At 34.6% G+C, this 15,478-nt stretch overlaps 3 protein-coding genes across 3 annotated transcripts in view; 1 reads left to right on the forward strand and 2 right to left on the reverse strand.

The window, feature by feature from the left end:
• The window catches only part of Flo2 (flotillin-2), a 710,730-nt gene that overhangs the window by 206,658 nt on the left and 488,594 nt on the right, over positions 1-15,478 (forward strand). The gene's annotated exons all lie outside the window — the stretch shown is intronic.
• On the reverse strand, positions 5,890-8,691 carry LOC149412584 (glucose dehydrogenase [FAD, quinone]-like). The gene is made up of 2 exons (XM_089645275.1): positions 8,289-8,691; positions 5,890-7,629 (listed from the first exon to the last, which is right to left on the reverse strand). The coding sequence occupies exons 1-2, from the start codon at positions 8,436-8,438 to the stop codon at positions 5,926-5,928; spliced, it is 1,854 nt and encodes a 617-aa protein (XP_089501401.1). The 5' UTR covers positions 8,439-8,691; the 3' UTR covers positions 5,890-5,925.
• On the reverse strand, positions 8,949-11,370 carry LOC149412585 (uncharacterized). The gene is made up of 3 exons (XM_089645347.1): positions 11,329-11,370; positions 10,041-10,576; positions 8,949-9,279 (listed from the first exon to the last, which is right to left on the reverse strand). Exons 1-3 carry the CDS (start codon positions 11,368-11,370, stop codon positions 9,015-9,017), a joined length of 843 nt encoding a protein of 280 aa, XP_089501473.1. The 3' UTR covers positions 8,949-9,014.

Genomic DNA, 15,478 nt, shown 5'->3' on the forward strand with positions numbered 1-15,478 from the left:
AGCTGATGTTATCATATTATGTTTTTGTTCCCGAGTTAAGCGACTCATGTAGGCCTGCACATTTCTTAAAAAAATTGCATAAATCAATCTCCGGTCCGGTTCAAAATGGTGAAAATTGGTGTTGGATACAGTAACCGCACGCCTCTGTGATCTGGTCACTTATACGGGTATTGTTACCTCTGTCTTTTTACTGTCTCCTTTTCTTCTCGTATTTGTTCCTTGCATTCGGATAACAATGGCACATTTAGTCATGAAGATGTGTATGAATTATTGCATTTACTTTTATTTTCAGTCTAACCACATTCGAAATGTTGGTCAGATGCTCGAAAGTGTATTTCCTTTCTCCCCCACGCGTTACTCGCCCCGGGTTGCTCGCATCGATATCTAGGTATTTTGCATTCTTTAAAAGTTAATACATATTACGCTGACCGCCTTACACCAAAAAACCACTTCGACTACGTTATATACCTACGGACGTAGGTACCCAATCATTACGGATGTAAAAAATACTATTGAACTATTTAGATTTATGGCCAAACACGCGTTTATGCAACGCGAGACACAAGCAAAAGTCTTTCCTTGCATTCCATACATTGGAGCTTTAATTTGGCGATCCGAAAACACTTGCAAGGCGTTTATGCAAAGGAGGATCTAAAAATTTGGGGACGTCCCAGAAAGATTAGGCCAGTTCGAGCAAATCAAGTTTTTGGATCACGAGATTCGTCCGCTGACAGCACTTCTGTTTCTGCTCACCGATGCGTGAAATTGACAGTAAGCGTCGCAACATTTATTACCCCTTTCTAAACATTAAGTGTCTTTATAAAACGTAATAATATATATTTTTTAAATTCAATGCACATTTCCGTCATGTTTGCACTACCGCCGAGAAACAACTAACAATCATGAACCCGTAATAATTAACTCGCCAAAAATAACTTCGCCGAATAGACTCTTTGACAATACGCATCAATTTTAGATTTCATTGTTTGTTGGTTTATAATGAAATACTCGTATATTTTTTAAAGATCTCCGAATCAAAGTTAAATCATTGTTTTCTTTTAAAGAAAATTTCGAAGGCCATCAATTGTTGGTACATTTTTTCAGCTTGTATTTTTTTTCACCGTCTTTATTGACTGAGCGTCGCGAAGTCCTGTTTTAACTCGACCGTTTTGCATTTCGTTTGTTTGTACGTGTCGTTTTGGTTTCAAGATGGTGACCGTTTTAATAGTTCAGAAAAGAATTTTTTTCATATGTGAAATCGTCATGTTTCTTATGGTACACACCTGCACGAAGAAAGTTTGAAAAAATTTGTAATTGAGATGGTGAATTTTCTTTGGACAAATTGTGTAATTCCTTATTTGAAATCGTTACCTAATATATCGTTTAGGTACTTAAATACCTACCCACCTACCATGTAGGACGGCTTGTTTCACAGAATTTAACAATTCATCAAATTTAAAAGTATATATTCAAGATATGTGAAGGTTCTGTTATTATTTCAATTTGTGGAGCAACTGTCCTATAATGATATAATAATAGAACTTGATTAGAACCTCTACAGAACTTGTAAATCAACTTTGAAATTTGATGGATTGTTCAAATTCTGTGAAACAACCCGTCCTAAGTTTAGATTTATTTTGATTGAGAAAATTAGAATTATTGTATGTTGGACGCGAGGTCTACTGTTCACTGAACCAATAGTAATAATTTATCACTTTTGTTGTACCTATGGTAAATATTTGTATGGCCACTGATGCAAGACCATTGATAATTGCACTAATTGTTACACAACGGCCAAGGTGGCCGCCGGTGGTTGGTGCCTTGCAAAATATCAACAATCCAGACACCATGGCGAATTAATGAATCGTGGCTTCAATGGTAAATAGCGGAGACACTGCTGACTGCACTGTCATTGCCATGATGATTGCTGCCTACAGCTTATAGCTTTGAACGTGCGTCGCCCGTTGGCAGTGTCGCCGGTGCACTTCCGTCTCTGCCCTTCGAGCCGCTTCCGGTAGCATTCTGCAGGTAGCAACTTTAATTTGTTGCGTCGTGATCCTTTCGCTAAACGATGATTGCGATTTGTGAAAGCCTTCTTGCCTGCCTGTAATGACGCCCATTGGCGTGACTCATGATGCTTGCTTTTATCCCTTGCTTCATGTTATGCGACAAAGAAAGTGTTCCGTATTTATATGGGTGTGTTAATTTAGTTTATACATCACCATCATCATCGGTTACCTCTGAATGAATGCCTCCCGATTTGTTTCTTAATGCAATCCTGCCATGTTGTGCATTCTGATTACACGAATATCGAGTTTTGCCGCTATTTTTAATTTACAATATAAATAAAAGTGTTTAATGTAAGTAACTGATATAATAAAAATAGTAATAGGTAAGTAATAATACAAAACCGTTCGAAAATATCCAAAATTTCATAAAGTCTAGACATTTAAAGTATTGCCGTGAAATATCTACGCTGTGCGCTTTTCACTTCGGTTTCGGAGGTTCCGCGTTCGATATCTGCCACAATCTAGTTCAAGTTTATATTGAATTATTGCATTTCATGCTAAGCTGGGTGAAGCGATATTTAGCTAAATTTGATGAACCTTGCCAATATATATTCTAACCAAGTCCTGTTTTAGACATATTTCCGATATATCTTCTTTTTTTATTTTCTCCCGTTGAAGAAAGGGCACTTCCGAAACCGGTAGCGGTAGCTTATGCGTTAAAAATAAAGTGGTTTAATTTATGTGTTTATTTTGCATGTATTTTTCCGAGCGTTTCAAGCTTCGCCTATATTGTTTATTAATAATAATAAATAAAAAGAACCCCAGCAATAAATACTGAAGGAATAAATGAATATTGGAATGGACGCCACCTGTGTGGGCTATACAAAAACAATGTTCTCGTAGTCTCTTCATTTTTACAGAATAGTTTGCTTCTAAAACCAGTTTTGTTCAAGAACTTGTTTGAATAGAGCTCTCAAAACCATCGTTAAGTTCCAATAATCTAACTTTAGTATTTATACAATCTCTTTATACTGTTTTACTCTGTCTTTACGTAAAGTCGCAAGAATAAAGCGTAAAGTTTAGTATTTATACAAGCTCTTTATACTGTTGTCTCTATATTTATTTTAAAAATGGTTTGAATCTTAGATGATTTATTCATAGCACTATCCTGCAAAAGATGTCGCACTCACGCCATGATTTTTTCCTGACAAAATGATGATCACCATAATTATGAAATGAATATTGATAAACAACAAACACTCAGACCGTTTAATACTTTCTTTTTTTTTATGATTTTTGGAACGGCTAAATAAATACCAATTATTTTTTACTTGGTCAGCAATGTCGACTATAAATATTTATCAAGACTAATATAATTTTTCAGGCTGTTTTCCACTCACTGCTGAGTGTTTAGGTTGTTTAAATGAATGCCATTAGCCTTTGTGGATAGCCTACATGTTCATTAGGGTGAGCCAACCATCGTCACGTCCATCTGTGGTAATAAAATGAGTACATATTGAAAAGACAAATTTATTTTTAAACTTCGTTATTATTTATTTACATCGATATTTTATTCTACAACAAGTCTTAAAAATAATTTATTTACAAAACTGGATGTACTAAAGAGAAAGAAGAATACCTACAAATTAAAATGATTAGATATAATTTTATTATTCGATAACGATATTGATTGATGTTTGTGTGTTGCCCTGATATGGCACTGATGTTTGTGATCAAAATATTATGCAGATGTCAAAAACAAACAATTCAAGCAACAAATTACTTTCATTTTATATTTCAATTTTTGTTTATTACAATTTTTATGACTCTTCCATTTTATGAGTTGCCTAATATTATGATGCCAAATTTGAGCAAGAATTATCTAAACGTCACTTTTATACCGATTTTTTAAAAATGTATAGTAAATTTATTTTTTAATGTGTACAGTTAAATTATTAAGAGACCCTTGCTTGTATAGTGATGTATTGAATGTATAATATACATATTTTAATAATATTATTATTTTTGCTAGGAAGATGAAAAATGAAAGAAACAAAACGAACTTGTCGAATTGCATCGCAAGTCTATACGAAATTGGTAAATATCGCTTCGCACCCGGTATCTTTGGGAATTTGCGGGGTAAGAGGGGACTGCGGGCGGTTGTTCCAAACTATTTCGAAAAACTTTTTAGAAACTTTCGATACTAAGCATTCACACGTATCCTCTATTTAAATTATACTATGTTAGAACAAACATCCATATTTCTACAAAGAAAAAGGTGCCATCTTAAAGACTGCTTTTGAAATATCGGTTTAACCCCCGTTCAAAGTTGATATTATCAAATTTTTCAATTTACTATTCTGGAGAAAATCACAAAACAAACTAGATTGATTACAAAATAAGACATTAACCGGCCTAACCCATTAAAATAAGTATTCAATGTCATTATGTTAAACCTTCAACATTTCAATCACATCTATCTCGGTTGTGTAAATTTTGGATTAGACAACTCTTAGCTCTTACACTAATACTATGGAACAATGTTAATTTTACAAACAAGTATTACTCCAAACAATTCTAATTAAATAATATTTTCACTGTTTTATTTCCCTCCATTATTTAATTACCAAATTAACTGATTCATTTATTTGTTGGGATTTTATAGTTGCCATGTGTGGCAAATAATTAAAAAATGTACGTAAGAAAACGAAACTACGTGATGAAATATTTTGGGTATAGATCTCGATTACATCCAATACTTTGATTGTTCCATGGACGAAATAGTTTCTCACGCATCTGTCGATCTAGATTCTAGATATTGAGCGTTCAAATCCATCAAACTCAAATTCCACTCGTCAAGATCAACAAGATGAACCACTATGATGAATACTAAAACGTTCTCCACGGAACAATGTAATCAATATTATAATCATTAAGGTGTGTTTATATTAGATTCCCTGTTAGAAACCAGTTTTAAAATATTTGGTTTTGAATTAAACTTTTTTAAACGAAGAATGTAAAATAAGCAATCCAATTGAAGTACACATATTATATAAAGTCACGAACCGATACTATTGGTACACACGTGGTTCTGGCTTTATTTAATTTCTATTATATGTTACAATAATTCTTGCGAACAATTAAAAGGTAGAATTGATAATTTTATAATATTTTCAGATATTAAAAACTATAAAATTGCATGTGACTGAACCCATTCCTAAAAACGGACTGAATCATGTTAATACATTTTGTCTGCACAACCACATGCCCCATTAACCACCCGATGCTAATATTTATAAATTAAAATACATATTCCTAATTACTTTCACAGTTTTTTCATACAATATTTAGTTCAGTCTTGTTTCTTACTTATAATTTTACAGAAAAAAAGTAAGTAACAATAAAACTATTTTATTTTTTTAGATTAAATATGAATCAAATTTAATAATATTATTTTTAAGTTCTCCTATTATTTTGGTTTTTATTATTGTTTCGGCTTTCAAGGCCATTTTCAAACTGACAGTTTGAACAGTTTTGACTATCAAAATTCTTGCAGAACTTAAAAATGATATTATTAAATTTGATTTATATTAAATCTTTTAAAAAATTAAATGGAGTTCTACGAATTAAACACAAAAAACAATGAATAAGACATTTTTAAATATCGACTGTATGAACACTCTTACACTATCATTAAACACCACTTTTTAAAATGTCTAACGTCTATCTTTTAATTCTAATTTGGTTAATTAAAGATATATAAATTACTATCTGCAATTATTTTTATCAACAATTTTGTGTGTTCATTACTTTATTTTATTATAATGATTATTTATAATAAAGTTACGTTGGTAATACGGAGTAACACCTAAATTTGTTTCCACTCAAAGTCAATTTTTGGACTAATTTTTACGGTTTATGATAACCAATCCTCTTTTATTAAATCACTAGCTTTTTCTCCTATCATGATAACTGGAGCATTTGGATTGCCGCTGACAATAGTCGGCATTATACTTGCGTCGACTACTCTCAGGTTACTGACTCCGTATACTCTCAGCCTCGGATCCACTACAGCATCAGGGTCATCCGTCGGGCCCATCTTGCAAGTCCCGCAGGGGTGGTATATGGTGAAAGTGAACTGTCTCATGCTGCACTCCCAATATTCGTCGCTGAACAGTTCCAGATGCTTGCATCCTGGTAGAGGTATCGTCAAAGGTCTAGAGTTATATTTCTGGAATGCACTAGTGTTGGATATAGCCATGGCTATTTTAATTCCTTCCGTTAGAACTTGGATATCTTCTTTATACGCAAAATAGTTTGGTTCTATTACAGGATAATGTAAAGGATTTCGGCTCTTCAATCTCACCCAACCTGTGCTTCTTGGTCGTAGAAGCAATGGTAATATGGTCCACGTTTCTGCTTTTAGGAGTGGTTTGTATACCGTGTTATATACTCTATCTCTTAAGTTTGTAACTTTTCGAATTTGGTCTCCTCCGTCAGAATTGACTGAGGCTGGGCCGAAATGGAATTGGATGTCTGGCCAAAGCCCAGATTTAGGGGCGTATTTTGTATTCACGAATGCTAGACCTTCAATTCCTGGTGAGGTCATGGGACCTCTTTCGTTGATTATATAATCGAGTAGAACCTCTGGCTTTTGAAATCTGTCTTTAGTGTACGTAATCGGATCATCTATGATAAATGTCAGCCCGCCCAACCCAACGTGATCTTGTAAATTGTGGCCAACTTTCAAGTCTGCTACAACGGGAATGTTGTGTTCGGCCAAATGCTGCGCTGGCCCTATTCCACTCAACATTAACAATTGCGGAGAATTTAGTGACCCGGCTGAAAGGATCACTTCTTTCTGTGCTCTCACTACGTATTTTCTATTGTTTCTTATAAATTGAACACCGTACGCTCTTCTATTTTTGTCGATCAGAATTTTTGTTACTTGCGCGTTTACAGCCACATGTAGATTTCTTCGGAGCCTGACAGGTCTAAGGAAAGCCTTGGAAGTGCTGCACCTGCTGCCCCTCCTGATGGTTGCTTGCGATAACATGAATCCCGTTTGGTGTTCTCCATTAATGTCCCTGTTTTGGTATCCCAGTTCCATGCCAGCTTTTAAGAACGCAATTGAAAGAGGGGTCCTCCACGGTGACTCTTGAACCGTCAAATATCCCCCGGAAGAGTGGTAGGGAGTTTTGGCCAGATACGGGTTCCTGTTGTCTTCGGATTTCATGAAGTATTTAAGGACATTGTCGAAGGACCAGCCGACATTTCCGAGGGATTCCCAAAGATCGTAATCGTTTCTGTTTCCTCGCACATAGATCATAGCGTTCAGTACGCTGGAGCCTCCGAGGACTTTCCCTCGTGGCCAGTTGCAGCGGTCTCCCACCATGGCTTGGCAATACGCCCTATTAGCGGGAGGCGCCGTTTGGTATTTCCAGTCCAACTCCGAGAGTTGCGTGTACCCCGCCAGGGCTGGTATGTCGCTTATCTCGTTCTCATGTCCCCCGGCTTCCAGAAGTAACACGGTCCAGTTGCGGACTTCCGAAAGTCGTGAAGCCACCACGGCTCCCGCTGACCCTCCTCCAACCACTATGAAGTCATATCTCGACAGTATCTGAAAAAAAAATTGAGATTTCTTATTACTTTTTGATTGAAACAGAAAAAATTAATTTATTGTTATTAATTTTAGTTTGTAGAACTCCATTTTAATTTTTATTTTTTATATATTCAATAATATTGTTATTGGGTTTATAAAAACAGTTTATTTTTACACAGCAGAACTTGTTTAAAAATAAACTGTTTTTATAAACCCAATAACAATATTATTGAATATATATAAAAAAAAAAAAAAAAAAAAAAAAAATTAACTTCTGTCGAATCTTTTTTATTTACACATACAGCCGTGTGGTGGAATGTGAAATTGGTCTCGTTTTTAGTCGGTATTCCCATTCCAGTAAAAAAAAATCTGAATTAATTAACAATTTCTTTGATGGTTCATGCCTTTATTTTGAATTTTGGTCATAATTTTTTTGCTAAAACTAACGGTTCTTCAGAAAGTTTTTCTAGTGGTATTTCAACTTATGTAATCACTCTTGTCAACTTTTTTAGTGGGTATATTTCATAGTTTTAGTACAACTATCTTTCATCAGCGTTATGTCCTATTCTGAACAACCACATTTTTGAAACAATGATAATACTATTTTACTATAATATTTGGGGTTAGTTTGTTAGTTAGTTTTCGTTATTGTTTAAAAAATAAACAGTTAAACTTACATTCACGACGTTTAAGGGATGCGATTCAGGGTCTACTGTCTGGTAGCGGAACAGGGTGATGCCGACAGCTAGAAGGGGCAGCAGGCTGATGATGGTCACGGGGGAGGGGGCTAACCCGCCCAGCGTTATCAAGGGCCCCAGAATAGGCATGCTGGCCCTGGAGATATACTCGTTGCAGTGTATATGATATAGATCTCTATCTTCACGAATTCGTGACAAGATTCACAACACCAAGTCTTTTAGACCAATTTCTTAATGAACGCTTTCGAATTTCTTATCAATGAACCCGTTGAATCACTTATGACGGTATCAGATGTTATCACGCGAGAAGACGCACGGCCATATGTAAAATATTATAATGCGGCAACAGGTAGTCAAGGCGTGCAATCGGAAGAACGTTTAAAAACAAATGTTACCCGCTGCTATTCATCAAGTGTTCAGTACTATTATGTTATCGAATAATTCTACATGTGAACTTATGCAAATCAACGTTAAAACTTTCTTGTTTTATGTATTGAAATCACTATATTTTAATCAACACTTTTATATAACATTTGAATATTACTTTAATGTTTAATTTCTTCTCATTTTTAAATGTTACGAATTATGTTTTGTTATTATTAGTATGATTGCTTTGTTTTTACAAAATTTCATCATTTAAACTATCTTATTAATTTTATATGGGTAACTTGTTTAATTTATCACTGCTGCTTTCGACTGGTTATATCATATCCAATGTTCCAAGTCTTTTTGCATCTTCTTTTCGCTGAGTATTTTTGGCGTATAGTTCCTGATGCCCGACTTTTTGGGCTCAGGTTCCGGTAACTGCGGTCCCTTGTTGATCTTCTTGTCCTTGTCCAGGTAGGACTTGATGGACAGGTGCTTCTCCAAGTAGATGGCCGTGTCCTTTTCTGCGTCGAGTATTTTTAACCGATGTATCTTGTTCTTGCCGATCTTAAGCGGCTTGTATATGTCGTTATTGTTCACGTCCCTGAAAGCAAATAGCGTTATATTGTAATAGAGTAGTTTCCAAGTGTTCAAAAACTAGAAATCTGGTTCAATATTCTTTGTTGGACAGACAAAACTGAGAAGTCATTAGTGACTGCATTCATATTTTTTTTTAATGTTTTAAGATCAATAAACATTTTATGCCCAATGAGCTTAGCGAAATAAAATGAAATAAATTAAAAATTCTTAACTCTCCTCGGAAACTAAGGAAAATTTCCGGCCCCAAATTGGATTAAAAATATTAATCGCCATTTAGGGAACTGGGTGTTTTTAATGTTTTGCTTATTTCAAAAACATGGCAGAAATATTAATAAATAGATCATTTTAGAAATAGAACCGAACTTGGGTACTTGCGAATCTCTTTCAAAACCGTCGAGATAAAGTTTTCGTAACAAACCAGTTGTTGTGATATTTGCTTGTAAAATATGCGTGCGATTGCAATAATTTATTCCGTCGTTGGCACAACAGACCTTTGCGTTTGACCAATTTATGGCAAATGCTCATTTCTCGTTATGTGACTCGATTTTATAACTTTCAAGTGGTTTTCTTTCACGTGCCTATTCAAATAATTATTTAAGCATAATATTATCGATGTGCTTAACCCACTTCACTCTGTCTCCAATATCTATAATTTCAAGAAATGTGTCGTAATTTGTCTCGTCTTAGTCTCTGAGCAATTAAACAGCCGTTTGATTCCACACCGAAAACAGTAAAAACCCAAAATAAATTTAGAATCTTCTTTACCTGTAGTGGACGTTTGTGTAAATCGGCAAACGCGGATTCCGGCTTTCAGCTGATGCGTTTGAGTCTGTCCTTGAAATGGAAGACTTACACCCGCTGGATAAGGATCCTTTAGAGCGCTTCAGACCAGGATCCGGATGGTGACTGTAGTCGCTACAGTTCCTGCTGTATTTGCTGCTGCCAGTTCCACAGCTGTCTGTTCCACTGGGGCTGTAGTTGCTGGTCTTGTCGCAGTAGTGGGTCTTGTTGGTAGCGCTGCTCTTGTCACTGTTACCCGTGCAGTATTGCAATTTGCTCTTGCTTTCGCTGGAGCCGTACCGTGTGGCCTTGCTCTTGTGACTGTAACCGTCCTCAGCGCCGCTACTACAGCTGTGGCCGGAATAGCCGTGTCCGCTGTGACTACCGTGGCTGTGACCGTTGTAGCCTGCTTGCTGCGGGTTCGGGTGTGAGTGTGTTTGCTGGCGGAGTTCGCACGGCGCGGATTGCTCCTGTCCCATCGCAGAGTGGGGGCGCGGGGCTGAAACGCCGCTCTTTCTAGTCTGAAAAATACAAGAAAAACATATCAAAAACGTGCTCAATTTTTGAGAGTAATTAAAACACTACAACAAACTTTTACTCCTATCGCGGACAGGAGAGGGACTGCTCAACCTGTCCGTGGCTGCTGACATATTTGTTCTGAAACTTTGCTACCATTGCCCTAAACGGCGCGTCTCTTCGAAACTTTGATCCAATGGTAGCGACCCCTAAAATGTGTTTAAATGAAAGAAAAATTACGTGTATGTTTTTTTGGCCGCTGAAAGGGGAGGGGTGGGGGGGGCTGCCTTTAACAAAGTAAAAAATGTAACCTGTGATCAATAACGATAGTGAATGAATAACATATCTTCCGTTTGATTAATGACACCTTGAGATAATCACAAATCATTTTAATTTTTTTTTGTTGATAAAACAATTTTACATAACGTAATAATTAGTTTAACAATGGGTTCGTTTGTATGTTATGTTCTACACTGCTGTTCCATTAAAAGCATTTGCTTGTGTATGGAAGTAGGCGAGTTTTTTATTATCAATAGAGAAAGTGCATCTTTCTAGAAAGAGAAACATCTGATAATAAGTATTTCAAGTAATTTCGTAAGGGATAACCATTACATCGATTTCAAATTGATTTAAAAACAATCAGCCTGTGGTTCCGGGGCTAATGATTGGCGTGTCCAATGCTCCGTGCATTCCTTTCAGCTCTACTGCGGGGGTCTTCTGCAACCAATGGACCATCTCCTCCGTTTAATTACCTCACCATCTGTAGTCTTATCTTAGGACTCTCTTGTGGAATATTCATCTCACGGTGAAAGGTGATCGATAATAATTCTGGATCATTAGTCTCGCAGTTTGACTTTAAGAGCGGTCCATTCCGATTGATATATTTATTTTCTGAACGTGTTGATTTTATTTAACTCAATATTCTCACTGTCCCTCTTGTATAAATGCAAAGTTTTCATTAATAACAAGCTATTTTAAACAATAAAATGGCGCGAAAAGGTTAATTTGTTTAATAGTTCGGTAATACAAGGACATTCGTCCGATTAAATTTTATTTTACTTTTTGGAAAAAAAGCGTACTCATTATCAGAGATGTGCTTTATTTCAAATAAATCCATTTCAAATGGAAATGCAAAATTCAAAATGGGTATTTTCCATTTTAAATGCTTTTTGCAACATTCTTCCTACTATCTCCACTCATCTTTTTTTCATAAGTCCCAAATATCAGTCGGTCCTCAACCTCGCTATGAGAGATAATTTACATTTGTCAAGTTGCTCCTTGGTAGGAGCCCTGGCAATTGAGTGATACCATTACAAAAAATACTGATTCAAATACTGAACATGGCCACGATGCTGTAATATTAAATGTTAGATAGCAGTTTCTATGTTTTTACGTTGGCAACATTAGTCCCGCGCAAATTTTTTGTGGTTTCATAATCTGTAGTCGTGGTGTTTTTGGGTTTACCATCATGTAATATGTTTGTTCTACATTGATGTCCATTATTAAATGACAAAATTGTTTTAAAATCCTATAATTATTTTAATTGTTTGACCTGAGAAACCATTTTGCATTTTTAATGCAATTTGAAAATAGGTATTTTGCATTTTGCATTTGAAATGCTTTTCTAAAAACCATTTTGCATTTTGCATTTTCAAATGGAAAAGTTTTGACCCATTTCCATTTTGCATTTCAAATGGTTTTGGGTACCCATTTTGCACATCTCTGCTCATTATATAGTGAGAACAATTTTCAGATATTAAATATCACGTTACAGTGGTCAGGTTCGAATGCTGTTCCTGTTCCACTGGTATTCCAACGGAAGTTGTTCCGAGGGACTAGCGTCATTTATGCCTTCGGCACCGGTGCATAGTCGGGAAAACACAATTAAAACGCGCGCCCATACACGGTTGAAATTTTTCATTCGAGAACGTATATATAATGTATGTTTCCTCTTAATGTTTTATATGTGAGTTAAATTGAGTAATTACCGGGTATAGTGTATATGTGTGTGTGTGTGTTTGTAGGTTTGAGAAGTGTTATTATCTAAAGTGCAATAAAACCACATGTGCGCATTGAGCACTTTTTATCATCCACTTGATAAATCAATTTAAATGTTAAATATTATTGAAGGGTACAATTAATTGAAAAAGTTGCTGCCGCATTTGTTTTCTTCTCACGTTTCCTTATTAGTAGTAGTTATTTTTGTTGTGAGAATCTACCAATTAAAGATTAATGTCTTGAATCTTATTGATTTACTCATTCATTTATACATCTCGGAAAACAAATAATAACATTAACTCAGATCAGGAATTATTCTAGATTTTCTATTTTTATCGTCTCTTCTGTTGTATATTTTGTGTAAAATGGCTGTAATTTTGTCGACGATCGACAAAAAAATAGGTTTTCACGGAGGACACTTATTTTCCTTCATAACAATAATATTTTTTTAATATTTTGTAACAAATAAATATAATGATATTTTCACTGGAATCTCTCGTAATGAGGGTTTCATTTACGTATGATTAAAATGTAGTAGTATGGTTAATATTATTATGTTGAAGTAATTATGTATACATACTCGTACATGTGTTTTTTTTTAATAATTATAAATATATTACATGGCGTTTTTTAGTAGGTTTATTTTTTTATTTAATATAAGCGTAACTAAATTTATTATTATGACTAGCGCTAACCAGTGTAGGATGAAGGGATATATTAATTGTAGGATTTGTGAAGCTGAATGTATATATATAAAATATTTGTCTCATGATCCATGCTTTTCAAAAACAAATATTGTGAATTTTCTTTATACCTAACATTATTATATTTTTATAAGCGAAAACCCTTGAAAAATAACTAATTCTGTAAAATAATCTAACTAATGAAATACGCATTTCACGTACAGAATTATTAAATGAATTGGAATAAGATAATTTTCTGATGATTGGTAAGTACCTTCTTTATCGCTTGTCTGAATTCTTCATACAGCGGTTCCACTTTAAAAAATGACACTATTCAAAGCAAATTTGAGTTCATTGAACCAGATTTCACACAGGAATAACTAATGCACATCACAGAAAACCTTTTGGTTTTACTTTTTATCTTCTTAATTCGAAATCTATAACTTAATTTTTAAACCTAACCTAACCCAAATGCACCTGTTCTCCACACAGAATTTCCTAATGAGACAGGCACATAACATATTTCCCAAAAATGCAATTGAAACCAATTGTTATGTTTGACGATTGTGTTTGTTAATAAACCCGTGTAACTTATCTTTCTTTCTCCTTGGTTTATAAACCAGTTACATAGTGCATTTTAATGCAATCATTCGAATGCATCTTCTAATTTAATTATTCAAATCACCCAAGTCCAGTGTGTGGAAGATACTTTATTATACAATCCGAAACAAGATGTGAAACCCACTCCATCCCACTCCCACGGCTCATAGCTGTTATACTTATTTCAATATTTCTAACACTTCATTGTTCGGTGTTTCTTTCAGCAACCCGATGCACCATTTTAATTATTCGTTATTATATACAGCTGCATCATTTATCAGCAGTTTCCACAAAGCCTATTGATAAAATGACGTTGTTCGTCAAAAATACTACTTTCGAGTGTGATTGTAACTCTGGTTCAATGAACTCGGATTTGTTGTGAAATTAAGTGCCATTAGTACCTTTAATAATATTTTAACAGAAAATTATTTTAATTCTGCATTTGAAACGTGCGTTTCTTTTGTTTATATTTCGTAAGGTTAATCTTTACATTTTCGTAAAGTTAAAATTCTCTCTCCTATTTAGTTAACACGCAATTCTACATCATTATAATATCCCGTGATTTTTTACGGGTCTGCGCTTTTATTTATAAATGAAAATGATATCAATAACTACTTAGACTTCTGCGTTAAAAAAAACTCTCTAATAGTGACATGGCGTAGCAAATTACTCTATTATCTTCTCAACAGCTTAACAGATACTAATGGTGTAATGATCGTCTAATTCGGCCATTGTTTTCAAAGGAAATGTTGGAAATCTTAACCCCTCTTGTATTACTCGTTGATATTATTTAGATGAGACATGAAGCGAAAATATAGATTCATTTGTTTTACCTCCAAGTGACCTCCAACGCTCCCAACGCTCTAACCAAAACTATCGAATGCGGTCTACACGCACCGCTCATTGCGTTCTAATAGTCGAACACGTTTCGACAAGATATTAATATGGAATAGCGTCTCTAATTGTATAGATCTATGGTATTACTAAAATATACCAATGCGCAACATTGTTTCGAACTTTTTTTTATTTCGCACGCGATTCAGCGTTACAACAATCTACGTGCTTTATTTAGTAGTCAACAATTATAACTATCGCACCACGGAGGCAGATTAAAAGGAAGCTACAAGCTAAAAATGTGTGTATTCTTGGTATACCTTATATCGTAAGTAATAGGCATTAAAATCGCTTTTCAAACGGAGTCTAGAAACGTTCGATTTCAAGCAAATAACTGGTTTTTATTTATTTTGTAAATAATTTTATAAGAAAGCAAAAAAGATAATCAAATGAAACTGTCACAGATAATCTTAGCTATAATACTGTATTTTAAAAAAGTTGTTTCCTTTATGCGTTCATACATTTGTATTGAAAAAAAAATTGTAGTTTTCATTTATACTTTTTATTGAGTAATTTACATATTTATTTGTATTCTACTCAAGCGAAGCGATAGGAAAATCTTCAATTTATCTAAAGCATATTTTTTTGTATTCGTAATGTTCACCATTTCGTTATAAAGGTGAATCAAAATAGTGATTTTGCATTATGCTTCGCCTTAACTGTAAAATGATGACATTTATATCTCTACGAAGCTTTTTGTATTTGTTAATTTTACTTTTAGAACTAAACTAT

The sequence above is a fragment of the Hesperophylax consimilis genome, chromosome 22 (genome assembly GCF_061612785.1).
Source record: "Hesperophylax consimilis isolate HC1 chromosome 22, BYU_Hcon_1.0, whole genome shotgun sequence".
Classification (NCBI taxonomy): Eukaryota; Metazoa; Arthropoda; class Insecta; order Trichoptera; family Limnephilidae; genus Hesperophylax; species Hesperophylax consimilis.

Coding starts and splice junctions, on each gene's coding strand:
- LOC149412585 (XM_089645347.1), bottom strand. CDS start 11,370: ATGAATATTCCACAAGAGAGTCCTAAGATAAGACTACAGATG. Junction 10,577..11,328: donor CTAAGATAAGACTACAGATG/GTGAGGTAATTA, acceptor TGTATTTTTCAG/ACTAGAAAGAGCGGCGTTTC. Junction 9,280..10,040: donor TACACAAACGTCCACTACAG/GTAAAGAAGATT, acceptor ATTTGCTTTCAG/GGACGTGAACAATAACGACA.
- LOC149412584 (XM_089645275.1), bottom strand. CDS start 8,438: ATGCCTATTCTGGGGCCCTTGATAACGCTGGGCGGGTTAGCCCCCTCC. Junction 7,630..8,288: donor ATCCCTTAAACGTCGTGAAT/GTAAGTTTAACT, acceptor TTTTTTTTTCAG/ATACTGTCGAGATATGACTT.